General features: G+C 60.8%; 2 protein-coding genes across 5 annotated transcripts; one reads left to right on the forward strand and one right to left on the reverse strand.

Annotated features, from left to right (window-relative positions):
• Positions 1-44: 44 nt before the first annotated feature.
• On the reverse strand, positions 45-4,741 carry NUBP2 (NUBP iron-sulfur cluster assembly factor 2, cytosolic). Its single transcript, XM_050317753.1, has 6 exons — positions 3,898-4,741; positions 3,150-3,348; positions 2,706-2,860; positions 2,414-2,524; positions 2,022-2,091; positions 45-1,475 (listed from the first exon to the last, which is right to left on the reverse strand). Exons 2-6 carry the CDS (start codon positions 3,301-3,303, stop codon positions 1,333-1,335), a joined length of 633 nt encoding a protein of 210 aa, XP_050173710.1. The 5' UTR covers positions 3,304-3,348; positions 3,898-4,741; the 3' UTR covers positions 45-1,332.
• Positions 4,742-5,921: 1,180 nt separating this feature from the next.
• Positions 5,922-13,889, forward strand: SPSB3 (splA/ryanodine receptor domain and SOCS box containing 3). 4 transcript variants are annotated; one of them, XM_050317714.1, is made up of 7 exons: positions 5,922-5,975; positions 7,860-7,993; positions 10,159-10,339; positions 10,960-11,147; positions 12,020-12,122; positions 12,513-12,638; positions 12,864-13,889. In XM_050317714.1, the coding sequence occupies exons 1-7, from the start codon at positions 5,927-5,929 to the stop codon at positions 13,205-13,207; spliced, it is 1,125 nt and encodes a 374-aa protein (XP_050173671.1). In that variant the 5' UTR covers positions 5,922-5,926; the 3' UTR covers positions 13,208-13,889. The 4 variants fall into 4 exon arrangements, with proteins under 4 accessions (XP_050173671.1, XP_050173672.1, XP_050173669.1 ...); XM_050317715.1 differs by having other exon boundaries at positions 10,162-10,339; XM_050317712.1 differs by lacking the exon at positions 5,922-5,975 and having other exon boundaries at positions 6,622-7,993.
• The last annotated feature ends 629 nt before the right edge of the window (positions 13,890-14,518 follow it).

Below are 14,518 nucleotides of genomic sequence, written 5' to 3' on the forward strand. Positions count from 1 at the left end.
GAGAGGGAGCAGGAGGTGCCTGGCCAGCCCCCAGCAGCCCTGTCAGACTCCAGCGCTGCTCCTGGCTCTCCAAATCCCAAAGAAGCGTTCAAAGGTCAGGTACAAATTTTCCTGGAAAATTGCGCATGGGGAAAACCCGGGGTCAGGTGTGGGTCCCACAGGCACAGTGGGAGCAGGAGGGGGGGATGGTGCTCCTGCTCTCCTCCAAGCAAAGGCTGCCTGCTGTAATCCAGTCTGGTTAGTGGGAAAATTTCCCTGTCTTCTTGAGACTTCACTGTGAGGGTGAATCCCAGACATGGAGAGGGAGGGAGGCAGGAGGGGCTCAGAGTCCAGGAGAGAGGGAGATAAGATGCAAGGCCACCACCTCCATCTGCTTCCTCAGCTTAACTCAAGCCTGTAATGAGGAGGGCAGGTCCCAGGGAGCAGCAGCCCGTGGAAAGAGCTCCAGGGAACGGGACACTCGGAGCAATGAAGCAGAAACCACCTGGGGACATGGAGGAGCCCCAGGTGTGGCAGAGGGGGTAGAGAACACCCGTGGCAAATGATCCCAAGAAGGACTGCCAGGGCCAGCCCCACAGCAAGACAAGGGACAGGTTGGATCCTGAAGCTGTTACAGAAGAAGGGATTTAGCTGAATTCCAGCAAGGAAAGCAGGGAAAAGCAGGAAGTACCGGGATGTACATGAAGCGCTCGCAGTGCCAAGACTCAGACCTACAACAGGGTCCGAAGCCACGGGAAAAGCAGAAGTCACAGACTTGGATTTAAGAAAAGTGTTTACTGCCTGGAACCTTCAAAAATATTCCTGAGCCATATAACCCCCAACAGACCCAAGGCCTCTTTTCCAGCACGATGGGATGCAGATGTCACAGGTGAGAGAGCTCCTGGAGACGTTCCCTCACGTGCAGCACGTGCCGTGTCCTCATCAGGAACCAGCGAGCACGGGGGCCTGGCTTGGGTCCACATGGAGCATCCAGCATGACTCAGCCACTGAACCAAGTACCTGTAATCCATCACTGAACCAAGTGCTGTGGAATTCATCCCACAGGGAAAGCAGGAGGCGGCAGCAGCACACGGAGCCACGATCTGGATCACTGATGTCATGTGGGTTCACTGAGGGAAGAACAGCCACTTGCCACTGCAGCTCCAGAGCCTCTTTGGATCCAGGGGGATGGAGCAGTACTTCCCTTTTGGAACTGCCATGAACAGCAGGAACCTGTGCTTTCCCTCCCTCCCTCAGCCCTCAGTGAGACAGTTTCAGACTGAACCAGCTCCTGCATCCCCCGTCCCAGCTGGCCCAGGGCTCAGCCCGGAACAGTTCAGCTCCACAACCTTCTCAGGAGCTCTGCTGTGACGTAGCCAAGATCTGCTGCGCGATGTGAGCCAAGGCAGGGAAGGCAGAGCTCTTGGGAAACTCTTGGATGAAGTCTCTGCCTTCTTCCAAGCTCTGGCTGAGCTGGGGGTCCAGGGGAACACAGCCTGTGGGACAGGAGTGGGAGAGTGAGTGCTTGCTCCTTGTACAGCAAAGGTCTGGAGTCAGGGTTAAAGAAATAAACTGCCTGAGTCAACTCCAGGAGAATCAGTAGGAAAGAACTCTCCAGGAGCTAATTGTCACCTGCAACTGCTTCCTCTGGGTCCAAGACCCCCTTGTCCCACACCCCAGTGTTTCAGGAGAGGTGCTTTCCCCCCTGTCCCCAGCCCTTCCAGGGGCAGGGTTCAGCCCTCAGCCCCCGTTTCTCAGGGAGGCTCCAGGACACCCCAACGTGGTTCTTGGGCAGCTCCAGGCTCGTTTACCCTGTCACCACGATGTCAGCAGCCAGAGCAGGCTGCTGGCACCACCAGCCAGGTGCCCACAGGGAGCAGTTTGGATGGCAGAGGAGCAAAGCATGACCCACACCCCAGCTGGGCCTGGGGCTCACAGGGACTGGAGTCCAGCCCACCTGCCCCCTGATGCTGCTTCCTTGCACCCCAGCATCCCACAGCATCCCCCAGCATCCCACAGCCTCTGCTCCAGAGGCCACTCACCCAGGAAGGGCACCCCGGCGTGCTTGGCCAGCTCCTCCCCTCCGCCCTTGGAGAAGATGTTTGTGCACTCCTGGAGGAGGGAGAACAGCAGGGAGTCATGAATTCCAGAGCTCTGTGTGACAGAGCAGGTGCTGCATCACCTGAGCACAGCCAGCTCCTCCCCACCCTCCACCCTCCACTCTCAGGGCCTGTGTCCCTGCCCTTCCCAGTTCTCCTCAGGAGGGCAAAGCCAGTGGCTTTTCCCGAAGCTGGCACACGGACCCGGCAGCACCTCCCCTCCCCTCCCCGGCTCACAGCATTTACAGGGCTGGCTCATGGCATTTACAGGGACATCCCACCCCAAGGAAGGGCCCCCAGCAGCGCCAGGGTGCCAGCAGGGGGAGGAGGCTCACGGAGCAGTGGGGGCACACGAAGCCGCTCATGTTCTCCACGACGCCCAGGACCTGCAGCCCCGTCTTCCTGCAGAACGTCAGCTCCCGCCTCACGTCCCCCACGGACACGGCCTGGGGGAGCAACGGGGATGGGGGTGGCCCTCTGTCCACACCAACTGGGGGGTCCACAGCGGGTGGAAATCAAGTGGGAGGCAGATGTGTAGAAGAAGCAGCCACCCACTGGGGGACATATTTCCCCCCGAACCATTCCCAGAGCAGGTGCCCACCCAGGAATTCCAGCCCCCTGTCCTACCTGGGGTGTTGTGACCAGGATTGCCCCCAGCAGCCTGTAGGGCCTCAAGGCCTCCACGGTGGAGATGTGCTCGTCAGAGGTGCCCGGCGGGGTGTCCACGATGAGGAAATCCAGGTCCCCCCAGGCCACGTCGGTGACAAACTGTTTGATCAAAGCTATGAAATAAAAGGGGCAGATAAAAACCCCACAAAACAGGTGCCCTGAGAGCCCTGGGACAGGGGTTGGGAAGCACCCTGGGTGACAAGGACGCGGGGAGGGAGGGCAGGGTGGTCTGTCAGCACAGCACATGCTGCACTCTCCCCACCCCAGTGAGCTGAACCCACTCCTGCAGAACAGGAGCCTCATTCCCACAAGGAATGGCACGACCAGGAGGCATCAGCACCTCCGGGAGGGTTCACAGAAGGTTTCAGGGAAGGTTTCCCCAGCCCCAACCCCCCCCATTACCGTTTTTCTTGGGCCCCCTCCACACCACGGCGTCGTCCGGCCGCTCCAGCAGGAAGCCGATGGACATGAGGGCGATGGCCCTGTCCTGGCCCACGAACACGGGCACCCAGCCACTGTCACACTGGTGCACAGCCCTGTCCTGCACCCTCAGCATGCGGGGGATGCTGGGCCCGCACAGGTCCACGTCCAGGATCCCCACCTGTGAGACCAGCACAGCCAGGGTGGGATCGGAGCTCCCAGGCTCCTTCCCTGGGAGGGGGCAGCCCCCAAATCTGGGCTGCTCACAAAGAACTGGGTTAGATCTGACTGCACTCCTGGCCTCCTTCCCCCCAGGAGCAGCTCCTGGGGGTTTCCAAGCACTTTATGCCACAATCCAAGTGGCGTTGGCTGCACAGGGCCTTTAAAAAGACCCTCAGGGAATTCAGCCTGTCTCGTGCACACACAGTTCCCTTTTGTCCCCAGCGTCCTTCAGCTCACCCACTTCACCCCCCCAGAGAGAGGGGGTGTTCCACTACAAACCAGCAGAGTAATTTCTCAGTGCCTCAACTTCAAACCCACCAGCAAATATTGGGTGATTTTATTCTCTTGGGTAAAAGAGAAATGAACTCACTCACCTGACCCCGTTCCCTGCAAACACAGAAGAATCACTCGAACCACTCTCCCACAGGACACACACACAGCAAGCAGAGCTCCCCCAGCCCAGCTGGAGGCTGGGAAGGGGAAGGCAGAGCCCACTCAGCCCACTCACCCTGTGCCCTTGGTGCCGCAGTGCCAGGGCCAGCTCGGTGCTCAGGGTGCTCTTGCCCACCCCGCCCTTCCCCGACAGCACCAGCAGGATGTGCCTCACCCCCAGCAGGTTGGTGCTTCTCTCTGGGAGGAAAGATAAGGAGGCATCAGAGTCTCCTCTGCTGAGAGACAGCAGTCCCTGCCATGGGCTTTGCTGAGGTGACAGTGGCTGTCACTGCCCCAGCAAGGCTGCTGTAAGTGTATTGTGGAATCATGGAATGTCCTGAGCTGGAGGGACCAAAGAGATCATCCACTCCAATCCCTGGCCCTGCACAGGCAGCCCAACAGTCCCACCCTGTCCCTCAGAGCATTGTCCAAACCCTCCTGGAGCTCTGGCAGCCTTGGGGCTGTGCCCACTGCCCTGGGGAGCCTGTTCAGTGCCAGCCACCCTCTGGGGGAAGAACCTTTCCCTGAGATCCACCCTGAGCCTGCCCTGACACAGCTCCAGCCATTCCCTGGTCACACAGAGCAGAGGTCGCTGCTGCCCCTCTGGGGGAGATGCAGCCCCCGCTGAGCTCTGCCCTCGGTGTCAGGGAGGGGTAACGAAGAGCTGGATGTGCCACAGCCCTTCTGCCATTAGAAGAGGGACAATAAAACAGCAGCAGTAAATCCTCCATGAGGAATCGGCTTGTCCCGATGACCTCAGTGCCAACCGGGCAGCAAAGCCCTGAACAGCGCCGGGGGCTGGCCCGGTTCGGCCCGGGGCTGGGGTGAGCTCAGGCCCTTGGCGTTTCCTTCCTCCAGTGTCACCCCAGTCGCTTCCTGCCAGTCCCACGCTCCTGTCCTGCCTCCCCGCTGTTCCCCGGGTGCCGTCAGCGCTGCCGGGGCTCTGCTCTGGGCTCAGCCCCCGCGTCCGAGCAGCGCGGGGCCGGTGCGGGCAGGATCGGGGCAGGAGGGTCGGAGCGGGGCTCCCGTCACCGCCGGGCAACGCCACCAACCCCCGGGCCCGGGGCATGGAGCCCGCCCGCACCATGGCCGAGCTCATCCGCGCCTCCGCCGACGGTAACGGGACGGGGAGGAGGAGAAGGGGGCTGGGGAGGGGGAGAAGGGGGCTGGGGAGGGGGAGAAGGGGCTGGGGAGCGGGGAGAAGGGGCTGGGGAGGGGGAGAAGGGGGCTGGGAGGGGGAGAAGGGGCTGGGGACGGGGAGAAGGGGGCTGGGGAGGGGAGAAGGGAGCTGCAGGGAGAGGGGCTGGGAGGAGAAGGGGACTGGGGAGGGCTGGGGCCCAGAGCCCCCAGCGGCAGGGGTTACTCTGTAGTTCCGCGGCGCTGTCCCAGCGGGAGCCGGGCCCGGGCCCCCGGCAAGGCCCTGGCAGGGGCTCCGGTCACTGGGCCCAGCACTGCGGCACCGGCCCGAGCACCGCGGAGCTCCCCGGGAGCGGGTCCCGACTCCGCACTGGGCCCGGTCAGCCCTACTCCAAGGCCCGGACCCCCGGGGTCCCCCTCCCATGCCGCGGTGCCGCTTCCTGCCGGTCCCGCTCCTGCGTTCGCCCATCCGGGGTCCCGCTCCCATGCCAGTGTCCGGTTCCCCTGCCGCGGTCCCGTTCGCCATGCCGGGGTCCTGCTCCCCATGCCGCTCCCCCCGCTCCCGTTCACCCCCGGCCCCGCTCACCGCCCGGCCCGGCCATGCTGCCGGCCCGCCCCGCCCGCTTCCGCCTTCCGCCGGCTCTGAGCCCCGCCCCCTCAGATTGGCAGGCACTGTGCCCAATCGCAGACCTCGCTCTCGCCGATGAACCCACCCCCAGAGCTTCGCAGCCAATCCAGCTCACTGGCTCCTCCTCTGCCAGCCAATGGACTTAGTGTTTTCCCTCGCGGGTGGCACTGCTCTCTGATGATTGACACACTGTACAGCCAATAGTGTGGGGCTCCCCTCAGACACCGCCCCTCCTTCCTCCTGCTGTTTTGAGTGACGGGGCGTTCAGCCAATGGCAGGGGGGTACGGCGCGGGTGCAGCCAATGGGAGCCGTGGGGGCGGTGCCGGGAGGGGATTGTTTATGTCCCGGGAGGGGAAAGTGGGTCAGAGCGGCGGCGGGACCGGCCGGGGTGAGCGGGGACCGGGGATGGGGCCGGGATCGAGATCGAGATCGAGAATCGGGAGTTGGGGTCAGGGATCGGGGCCGGGGGGGAGCCGAGCGCCGCGGTTGCGCCCAGGCCGGGCCGGGGCTGCGCGGCCCGAGCGCGGTGGCCCGGCCTGGCCTGGCCTGGCCTGGCGCGGCCGCTCCTCGGGTGCGGGCAGAGCGCGGGCTGCGGTGCCGCCCTCAGCGGAGCGGCTGCCCCGCGGTGAGGCGGCCGGGCCGGGCGTGGGGAGGCGCCGGGCGGGGAGCGGGCGCCGGGCGGTCCAGGTTCCGGCCCACGGAGAGGCCTCGGCGGGCCCGGGCCCCGCAGCGGGGAGGGGTGTTTTGTGCTGGCGCTGGTGCAGGGCCAGGGCAGTGCCCTCCTTGTGCTGGCTCTGCTGAGGCACCTCCAGCCCTGGGGCAGTTCTGGGCCTCTCATAACAACAAAGCCATTGAGGGGCTGGAGCGTGTCCAGAGAGGGAACGGAGCTGGGAAGGGGCTGGAGCAGCAGGAGCAGCTGAGGGAGCTGGGGGGGCTCAGCCTGGAGAAAAGGAGGCTCAGGGGGGACCTTCTGGCTCTGCAACTCCCTGACAGGAGGGGGAAGCCAGGGGGAGGTCGGGCTCTGCTCCCAGGGAACAAGGGACAGGAGGAGAGGGAACGGCTTCTAGCTGTGCCAGAGGAGGTTTAGATGGATATTGGGAAAATTTCTTCCCTGAAAGGGTGGTCAGGCCCTGTCAGGGAGCCCCAACCTTAGCAGGGGGCTGGGGGAGCAGAGTGTGCTGTTGGGCTGCTGTGGGTGCTGTTCAGAGCTGGAGAGAGTTTGTGGTGTGGTTGTAGGTGCTTCCCCCACGGCTGTGCTTGGCAGGGGTGTAAGCCCTCTGGTTTCAGCAGGTGGGATGCCCTTCAGAGCATCCAGGGGCACCTGCACAACTGCCCATGGCTCGACCTGTCCTGCTTTTCCAGGAGCTGTTGGCCCAAGTCAGGACTGAGGCGCAGGAAGAGCAGGGACAGGAGCTTTGTGGCAGCCCTGGCCTGGGGCTGACCCTCTGCAGGATCTGCAGCCCCAGGGGCTGAGCTGAGGGAGCAGCTTCAGGGGATGGATGGGGGGTTACACCCCTGGGTGCCTCTCGGTGGGGAGTTGATCCCTGCAAAGATAAACTTCAGGGAAATGAGATGGGAAGCTGAGGTTTCCCTGTCACATCCAGGGCAGCGCTCCTGTGCGGTGGCTGGGGCTGGTGTGAGCTGTCAGGATGTGCACAGGGAAGGGGCCTTTGGAAATCTGAGCAGCATCTTCCTTTCTGTCTGTGCCCGTGAGGCAAGTCAGGACAGGTCTGGGACAAGGCTGGGTTCCCTCCGGTGAGAAGGAAAGTGGTTTCGTTTCTCCCCTGCCTGAAACGCTGAGGGCAGAATGTTCCCTCCCCAGCTGCAGGTGGACAAACATTTCCTGCAGACAAACCCACGGGGGGCTGTGGGGCCACGGCAGGGCAGGGGCACAGAGCCAGGACCCTACCCGAGGGTCCCAGGCCATGTCATGTCCCAGCCTGCTGTGATGGAAGGTGTCCCTGCCCATGGCAGGGGGTGGAACGAGATGAGCTTTACGGTCCCTCCAACCCAAACCCTTCTGTGGTTCTGACATCCCCGAGGCTCCCCAGGAGAGGGGGAGCTGGATCCGTGCCCTGCAGAGAGGCAGCTGCTGCCACTGCTGGGTCTGGGGGCCATTGGAACAGCTGGGCTCAGGGGAAGGGGGAAGTTGGCCCTGCCCAGAGCAGCAGGTTGAGGTTTGCGGGGACGGAGCCTCCTCTGGATCAGCTCAGGCTGGTGATGGGGGTGGCCGTGGGCTGGGCAGCCCGTGTGACCCTGTGCCTCTCCCCAGCCTACCTGTGTGGCAGCACCATGGCACGGCGCCCGCGCAGCAGCCGCGCCTGGCACTTCGTCCTGAGCGGGGTGCGGCGCGAGGCCGACGGCAGGGCCGGCACGCGCGGCTGGGGGTACGACTCCGACGGGCAGGTAGGACGGCCTGGGGGCTCGGGGGGAGGGTTCTTCTGCCTGGCACTGGCTCAGGGGCTCTGTAAGTGAGCAGCAGAACTGGCCCAAAGCACAGGAGATTTCGGAATGTTCGATGGGATTGTCCCGCTCCGCTCTGGCCTGGGGCGGCCTCACCTGCCGTTTTGGGGCACCACAACGTAGGAAAGAGCTGAAGTTATCAGAGAGTGTCCAAAGGAGGCAACAAAGGTGGGGAAGGGCCTTGAGGGGAAGCCATGTGAGGACACTGAGGGCACTTGGTGTGTTCAGCTGGAGAAGAGGACACTGAGGGGAGACCTCACTGCAACTTCCTGGGCAGGGGCAGAGGAGGGGCAGGACTGAGCTCTGCTCTGGGGGGACCAGGGACAGGGGATGGCCTGGGAATGGCCTGAAGTTGTGTCAGGAAAGGTTTAGGTTGGATCTTAGGGAAAGGTCCTTCCCCCAGAGGGTGGCTGGCACTGAACAGGCTCCCCAGGGCAGTGGGCACAGCCCCAAGGCTGCCAGAGCTCCAGGAGGGTTTGGATGATCCTCTGGGGCACAGGGGGTGACTGCTGGGGTGTCCTGTGCAGGGCCAGGGTTGGACTTGATGACCCTTGTGGGTCCCTTCCAGCTCAGCACATTCTGTGGCTCTGTGTAAGCTCAAAGCTTTTTTAAGCATAGAATGTGTCTGTCATACATAAAGTACATACAACATTCTTAAATATCCTTTTGAAAGCAGAGCTCTAGATATGTGTTTGAAGTGGATCAGTTCCCCAGTCCAGCTGGCTGCTCCCTCCTGGGCTGTGTGGGGCTGGGAGGCAGCAGGGCAGATTCAGCCTGGGAAGTTACAGGCTCAGGTATCTCCAGATTAAAGTGCCCTTACGTTTCCTGCACATCCAGGTGTGCTGGAGATGGGAACACAGCAGCAAAAGCAGCCAGTGAAGCACTGTGAGGAGGGGCTTTGATTCACATCCTTCACTCTTTTCCCTAATTTCTGAGTGTGTGAGTTGAGTTCCCTGTGCAGAGGTGGGGACACAAAGGAGCTGCTCCAGGAGCTTCAGAGCCAGGCCAAAGCCATGAGGACACTGCCAGAGCAGTGTCCAAACCCAGACCCTGTGCTCCCAGAAAATGAGCATTTTCTCTGCAGTCAGAGCAGCTTTCAGTTCTTGCAGTCACAGGAACGACTGCATTTCAGTAGTTAGGGAAGTTAGAAGTTAGCAAAGACAGAACTCATTCTCTTGAGTCTCCAAGCTAGAGGAGGAGGGCTGGGCAGGACATGTGTAAGCCTGATTTCAATTCCCTCCATCTTACACAGCTACAAGAATGAGAGTTTAAAGGATTTTTGTTGTTAAATACCCCTTACAAAGTCTGCCATGGGGGTGAATAACGAGCAGGTCCACCTGAGCTGTGTGTAAACCCAGAGAAACTTGCTCCTATAGTGGTAAGAGGCAACACCAAACCTCCCATAACACAGGAGCAAGATGGGGCTGTGACTCCCACAGTGTCCAGTGCAGGGACACTTTGGTCTCCTGGCACTGGGGAACAGTAAATCAAATTTTTGTGTTCATGGATGAAAGTAAACAAGAGCCCTTTAATGCTGCTGTAGGTTCCCTGTGGGCCTGTCTGCAGCACCTGCCCTGAGGAGCTGAACTGGCTCCCCTTTGTTCTGCCTTCCTCTCCCTTTTCCTCCGTGGCTTTTGTGCCTGCCTGGCTCCCCTCAGCCCCCAGGCTCTCCAGGCAGTGCTCAGCTGGTCTCCAGCTGGCTGGAACCTGCGCTGAAAGCCAAAGCCTTAGCACAGAGTTTGCTTAAAAAATGTGTCACAGACTCGGGCTGTGACCCTGCTGTGACAGCCCCTGCCCCTGGAAGGCACAAAGAACATGCACATGGTGTAAGTGCTGGAAGGCCCCTGCAGCTCAGCAGACACTGTCCATGACCCAGAGCAGGGGAATTCCATGGGCACAGCCTCCCTGTGGTGTGGCACAAGCCTGGGGAGGTCCCCACACTCCCTGGGCACAGCAGAGCAGTGCCAGCCCAGCTCACCGTGTGGGGACACCCAGCAGGGACTGTTCCCCGTTCTCCCAGTGACCGTTCCCCGTTCTCCCAGTGACCATTCCCCGTTCTCCCAGTGACCGTTCCCCGTTCTCCCAGTGACCGTTCCCTGTTCTCCCAGCAGCACAGCGACTCAGACTCGGAGCCAGAGTTCTCCTCCCTGTCTCCCTCCATCCCCAGCGCCATCCCTGTGACAGGAGAGTCCTTCTGCAACTGTGAGAGCCAGAGTGAGGCCTCGTTCTGCTCCAGCCTGCACGCCCTGCACCGTGTCCGGGACTGCCGCTGCGGGGAGGAGGATGAGTGTAAGGGCTGCCTGTGCCCACTGTGCCCGCTGGGGGGGCAGGGGCTGCACCCCAGCACGGCTCCTGCCCCTGTCCCACGGTGCTGCTCCTTTGTTTACATCCCCAGGCCATGGAGAGGGATTACAGCCTGTGCCTGCTGTGTGCTCCCAGGGCTCAGAGCTGAACCTGTTAAGGCGTCAGTGTTTCACCTCTGGGGACCTGCTTTCTGATCCAGCTTAGGCCACCAGTGAAACAGGCCCTGGTGCTTAGGGCTCTCCTGATCCCTGGAATGCTGGCGGGATGCCTGGCATGGCGTGCTTGGAACACAGGGTGGACCTGGGCTGGCTGAGAGAGCCATGGCATGGCAGAGCCACCCCTGAGCCCAGGGGGAGCGAAAGGAGAAGGGAGGCTCTGCTGAGCCAGAATGGGGACTGGAGGATGCTGACAGTTTGGAAGCACTAAACCATCCCTGGTGGGACTCAAACAACTCACAGCTTAAGATTTACCCTCTTAAACAATAAAAAAACTACAAATGAAAACCCCAACAAGCCTTCAAAACAATGTCCCCCCTTGTGCTTTGGCTTGGGGATCGCTCCCTGAGGATCTTTACCCATCCCTGTGCTCTCTGTGATCCTCAACAGATTTCGACTGGGTGTGGGATGACCTGAACAAGTCGACGGCCACGCTGCTGACGTGTGACAACCGCAAGGTGAACTTCCACATGGAGTACAGCTGTGGCACCGCCGCCATCCGCGGCAACAAGGAGCTGGCAGACGGGCAGCACTTCTGGGAGATCAAGATGACCTCGCCAGTGTACGGCACTGACATGGTACGTGGGGCTGCTGGCGGAGGGGCTGGACGTGCCCCAGCCGTGTGTGCTGGGACCCAGAAACCCCCCCTGCCCTGGGCTGATCCCACAGCAGGGGCAGCAGGGGAGGGGAGATTCTGCCCCTCTGCCCCCTCAGGTGAGACCCCCCTGCAGAGCTGCTCCAGATATGGGGGACCAACACAGGAAAGACACAGACTTGTTGGAGCAAGTCCAGAGGAGGCCATGGAGATGCTCCAAGGGCTGGAGCCCCTCTGCTTTGGGTTCACCTGGAGAAGGGAAGGCTCCAGGGAGACCTGAGAGCCCCTGCCAGGGCCTGAAGGGGCTCCAGGAGAGCTGGAGAGGGACTTTGGACAAGGCCCTGGAGGGACAGGACAAGGGGCAATGGCTTCCCACTACCAGAGGGCAGGGTTAGATGGGATATTAGGGGAAAATTCCTGTCTGTGAGGGTGGGGAGGCCCTGGCACAGGTTGCCCAGAGAAGCTGTGGCTGCCCCTGGATCCCTGGAAGTGTCCAAGGCCAGGTTGGACAGGGCTTGGAGCAACCTGGGACTGGTGGAAGGTGTTCCTGCCCATGGCAGGGGGTGGAATGAGATGGGCTTGAAGGTCCCTTCCAACTCAAACCAGTCTGGGATTCTGTGAACAGGACATTGACCTTCTCCAGCTGTTCAGCTGGGCCTCCTCACTTAGGAAAGGAAATTGGAGCTGGGAGCCTTTAACTCCACCCTGAAACCTGTGACTTGGCTTCACCGAACCCTCTGGGTGTTCTGGGCTGAACCAAGAAGAGGAGGGGAGAGCCAGAAGTGGAGTCTTGATTGTGTTTTGTTCCTTGAAAAGACATTAAGCCTGCATTCTTCTTTCTGGCCTTGCTCCCAGATGGTGGGAATTGGGACGTCGGATGTGAACCTGGACAAGTACCGGCACACCTTCTGCAGCCTCCTGGGCAAGGACGAGGACAGCTGGGGACTGTCCTACACAGGTAACACGGGCAGGCAGCAGTGGCACAAGAGCTTCCTTAGGAGGGCGAGGCCAAACAGGCACCAGACATGTGAGTCCCTTTGTTAAGGACACCCGGAGTGGCTCCTGGTAGCTCTTGGAGCATCAGTCCTGGTTGTGTTTTGCAGAGCCCTTAGACCCGGTGTGGGACCCTCCAGGGCACCTGGGTGCCACTGTCCCATCACCAATTTGGGATTGTGCTCTGGAGTTGCAAAACCTCAGCTTTCCCCATTCCATTGGCCACCCTGGGATGGGATGGATCTTTCAGACCCCGAGTGAGGCTGTCCCAGCAGGAACTCCGAGCACTGGAGTTGGGGTCACTTCCTGGAGCGCAATTTTCCCACAGAATGCCATTCTTTTTGTGTGTTTTAAGGTCTGCTGCATCACAAGGGAGACAAAACGAACTTCTCTTCGAGGTTTGGCCAGGGCTCCATTATTGGGGTGCATCTGGACACGTGGCACGGGACGCTCACGTTCTTCAAGAACCGCAAGTGCATCGGTAAGAGCAGTGGCTCGGGCAGAGGGGTGGAGGGGGGGAACTCCCAGTCTGGCTGCAGCAGAAAACACTGGCAAAGCAGAGGACCGAGATGTGAAGCGAGTGGGAGGAAGGTTTCATTTGCTGGTTAATAGTTTGGGATTTTAGAAGGCTTTTCCCAATGGGTTCAGGGGAGGCAGGAGGAGCGAGGTGCCCTGGTCTAAACTCATGGGTGCTGTGCCCTGGCAGGGGTTGCGGCCACCAAGCTGCAGAACAAGAAGTTTTACCCCATGGTTTGCTCGACGGCGGCCAAGAGCAGCATGAAGGTGATCCGGTCCTGTGCCAGCTGCACGTCCCTGCAGTACCTGTGCTGCTTCCGCCTGCGCCAGCTCCTGCCCGACTACGTGGACACGCTGGACGTGCTGCCCCTGCCCCCAGGACTCAAGCAGGTGCTGCACAACAAACTGGGGTGGGTGCTGAGCATGAACTATAGCACGTCGAAGCCTTCGTCCTCCTCGTCCTCGGGGAGCGACTCGGACAGCTCCTGCTCGGACGCAGAGGCCTGTCAGAGGAAGAGGTGCAGGAGGACATAATGCCTCTGGGGGTGGGGGTTTGTGCCCCCTCTGGGCCTGATGCACCTCTTCCTTCACGGGGACATCCATTGCTACTTGCTGGCAAAGATTTCCCTTACGCTGTGGAAATCTTTGGCCTCGACATCCATCACAGGCATTGAGAAGAGCTCTTGGCTCCAAGAGGTGCCAGCTCTGACACAGGAAAACAATGGTCAAATATCTGAGCTTCATCTCCTGACTTGCTATCGAAGCAGCGCCTCTTCCTGAAGGATCCTTCTTCTCCCCGTTGGCACAGAGAAGATTTAACAAGTTGGACTCGATGACAGGAGTTGGACTTGATGATCTTTGTGACTCCTTTCCAGCTCAGGATATTCTGTGATGATTAAGGCAGGCTCACGGTTTTAAAGTGTATTGGACTCCAGTCAAGTAACAGCCCTGACTCCTCAAGGCACACTCAAGGCCAGTCCTCTCCTCCTCCCAGGGTGCAGTTTGGTGTCTGCCATGAACTCGTCCCTCTCTGGGGCCCGAGGGAGCAGCCCCAGTGCAGGGAAAGGGCCCCAGAGGCGCCGCTGGGTGAGTGGGGACAGGCTGGGCTGGGGCTTCCTCCAGCCCCCATGACTTTAATTGCTTTGCATGTTGGTTCCTGCTGCTTCTCCTCTGTCCAAGGCTCTGTTAAACTGTAAGAATAAAAGTAGAAACTGTCTGTGCTTCCTCTCGGGGCTCTTGAGGGCAGGAGCCTGCAGGTGCTTGGCAGAAATAGCCAGGCCAGCCCAGCCAGCGGCTGGAGGGAGGTTTTGGGTGCACCAGTGGTGTGTCAGAGCTGGAGGAGGTGAAGGCAGTGCTCACCTTGTCTGTGCCCTGTGCAGGGCTCCAGTGCTTCCCCCTGAAGCAGCAGCGTGGCTGGGATGATCCTCAGTGGAGCCAGGCTGATGCCCTGGCTGAGCACTGGAAGGGAGGCTGCAGGGTTTACAGTGCCCATCCTCTGCCAGGTGGGGACAGACCCCCCCAAATCCTCATCCCAGAGCCTGGGACTCGGAGCAGCCCCTGCCCAGCCTTCTCAGTCATGCTGAGAGGGAAATGCTGGATTAGGGCCTGGACAAGTTCTGTAGTGGTGCCAGGGAACAGGCTCTGAGCTCCTTCAGGAATGGTGCCAGTGCCAGGCCAGTCCCTGGGGGCAGCCTGGGGGGCTTTTCCCCAGCCTGTGAGCCCTCCTCTGGTGGGCAGCACCTTTGCTTAGGGTTCAGGGCTGAGCTGGTGCTGTCAGGAAGTGGGGACAAAGCTTGCAAAGGGAAAGTGGGACAGGACTGAAATATGGATGGGAAATGGCTTTAT

Source organism: Myiozetetes cayanensis, unplaced genomic scaffold (genome assembly GCF_022539395.1).
Source record: "Myiozetetes cayanensis isolate MyiCay16 unplaced genomic scaffold, myiCay2020 scf20-37, whole genome shotgun sequence".
Lineage (NCBI taxonomy): Eukaryota > Metazoa > Chordata > Aves > Passeriformes > Tyrannidae > Myiozetetes > Myiozetetes cayanensis.

Bases quoted from the DNA above. Each gene is read 5' to 3' on its own strand.
- NUBP2 (XM_050317753.1), bottom strand. From the start codon at position 3,303: ATGCTGAGGGTGCAGGACAGGGCTGTGCACCAGTGTGACAGTGGCTGG. The intron at 2,861-3,149 runs GTAATGGGGGGG...TTTATTTCATAG, and splicing joins GAGGGGGCCCAAGAAAAACG to CTTTGATCAAACAGTTTGTC. The intron at 2,525-2,705 runs GTAGGACAGGGG...TTGCTCCCCCAG, and splicing joins TCCTGGTCACAACACCCCAG to GCCGTGTCCGTGGGGGACGT.
- SPSB3 (XM_050317712.1), top strand. From the start codon at position 7,808: ATGGGGGTGGCCGTGGGCTGGGCAGCCCGTGTGACCCTGTGCCTCTCC. The intron at 7,994-10,158 runs GTAGGACGGCCT...CTGTTCTCCCAG, and splicing joins GGTACGACTCCGACGGGCAG to CAGCACAGCGACTCAGACTC. The intron at 11,148-12,019 runs GTACGTGGGGCT...CCTTGCTCCCAG, and splicing joins CAGTGTACGGCACTGACATG to ATGGTGGGAATTGGGACGTC.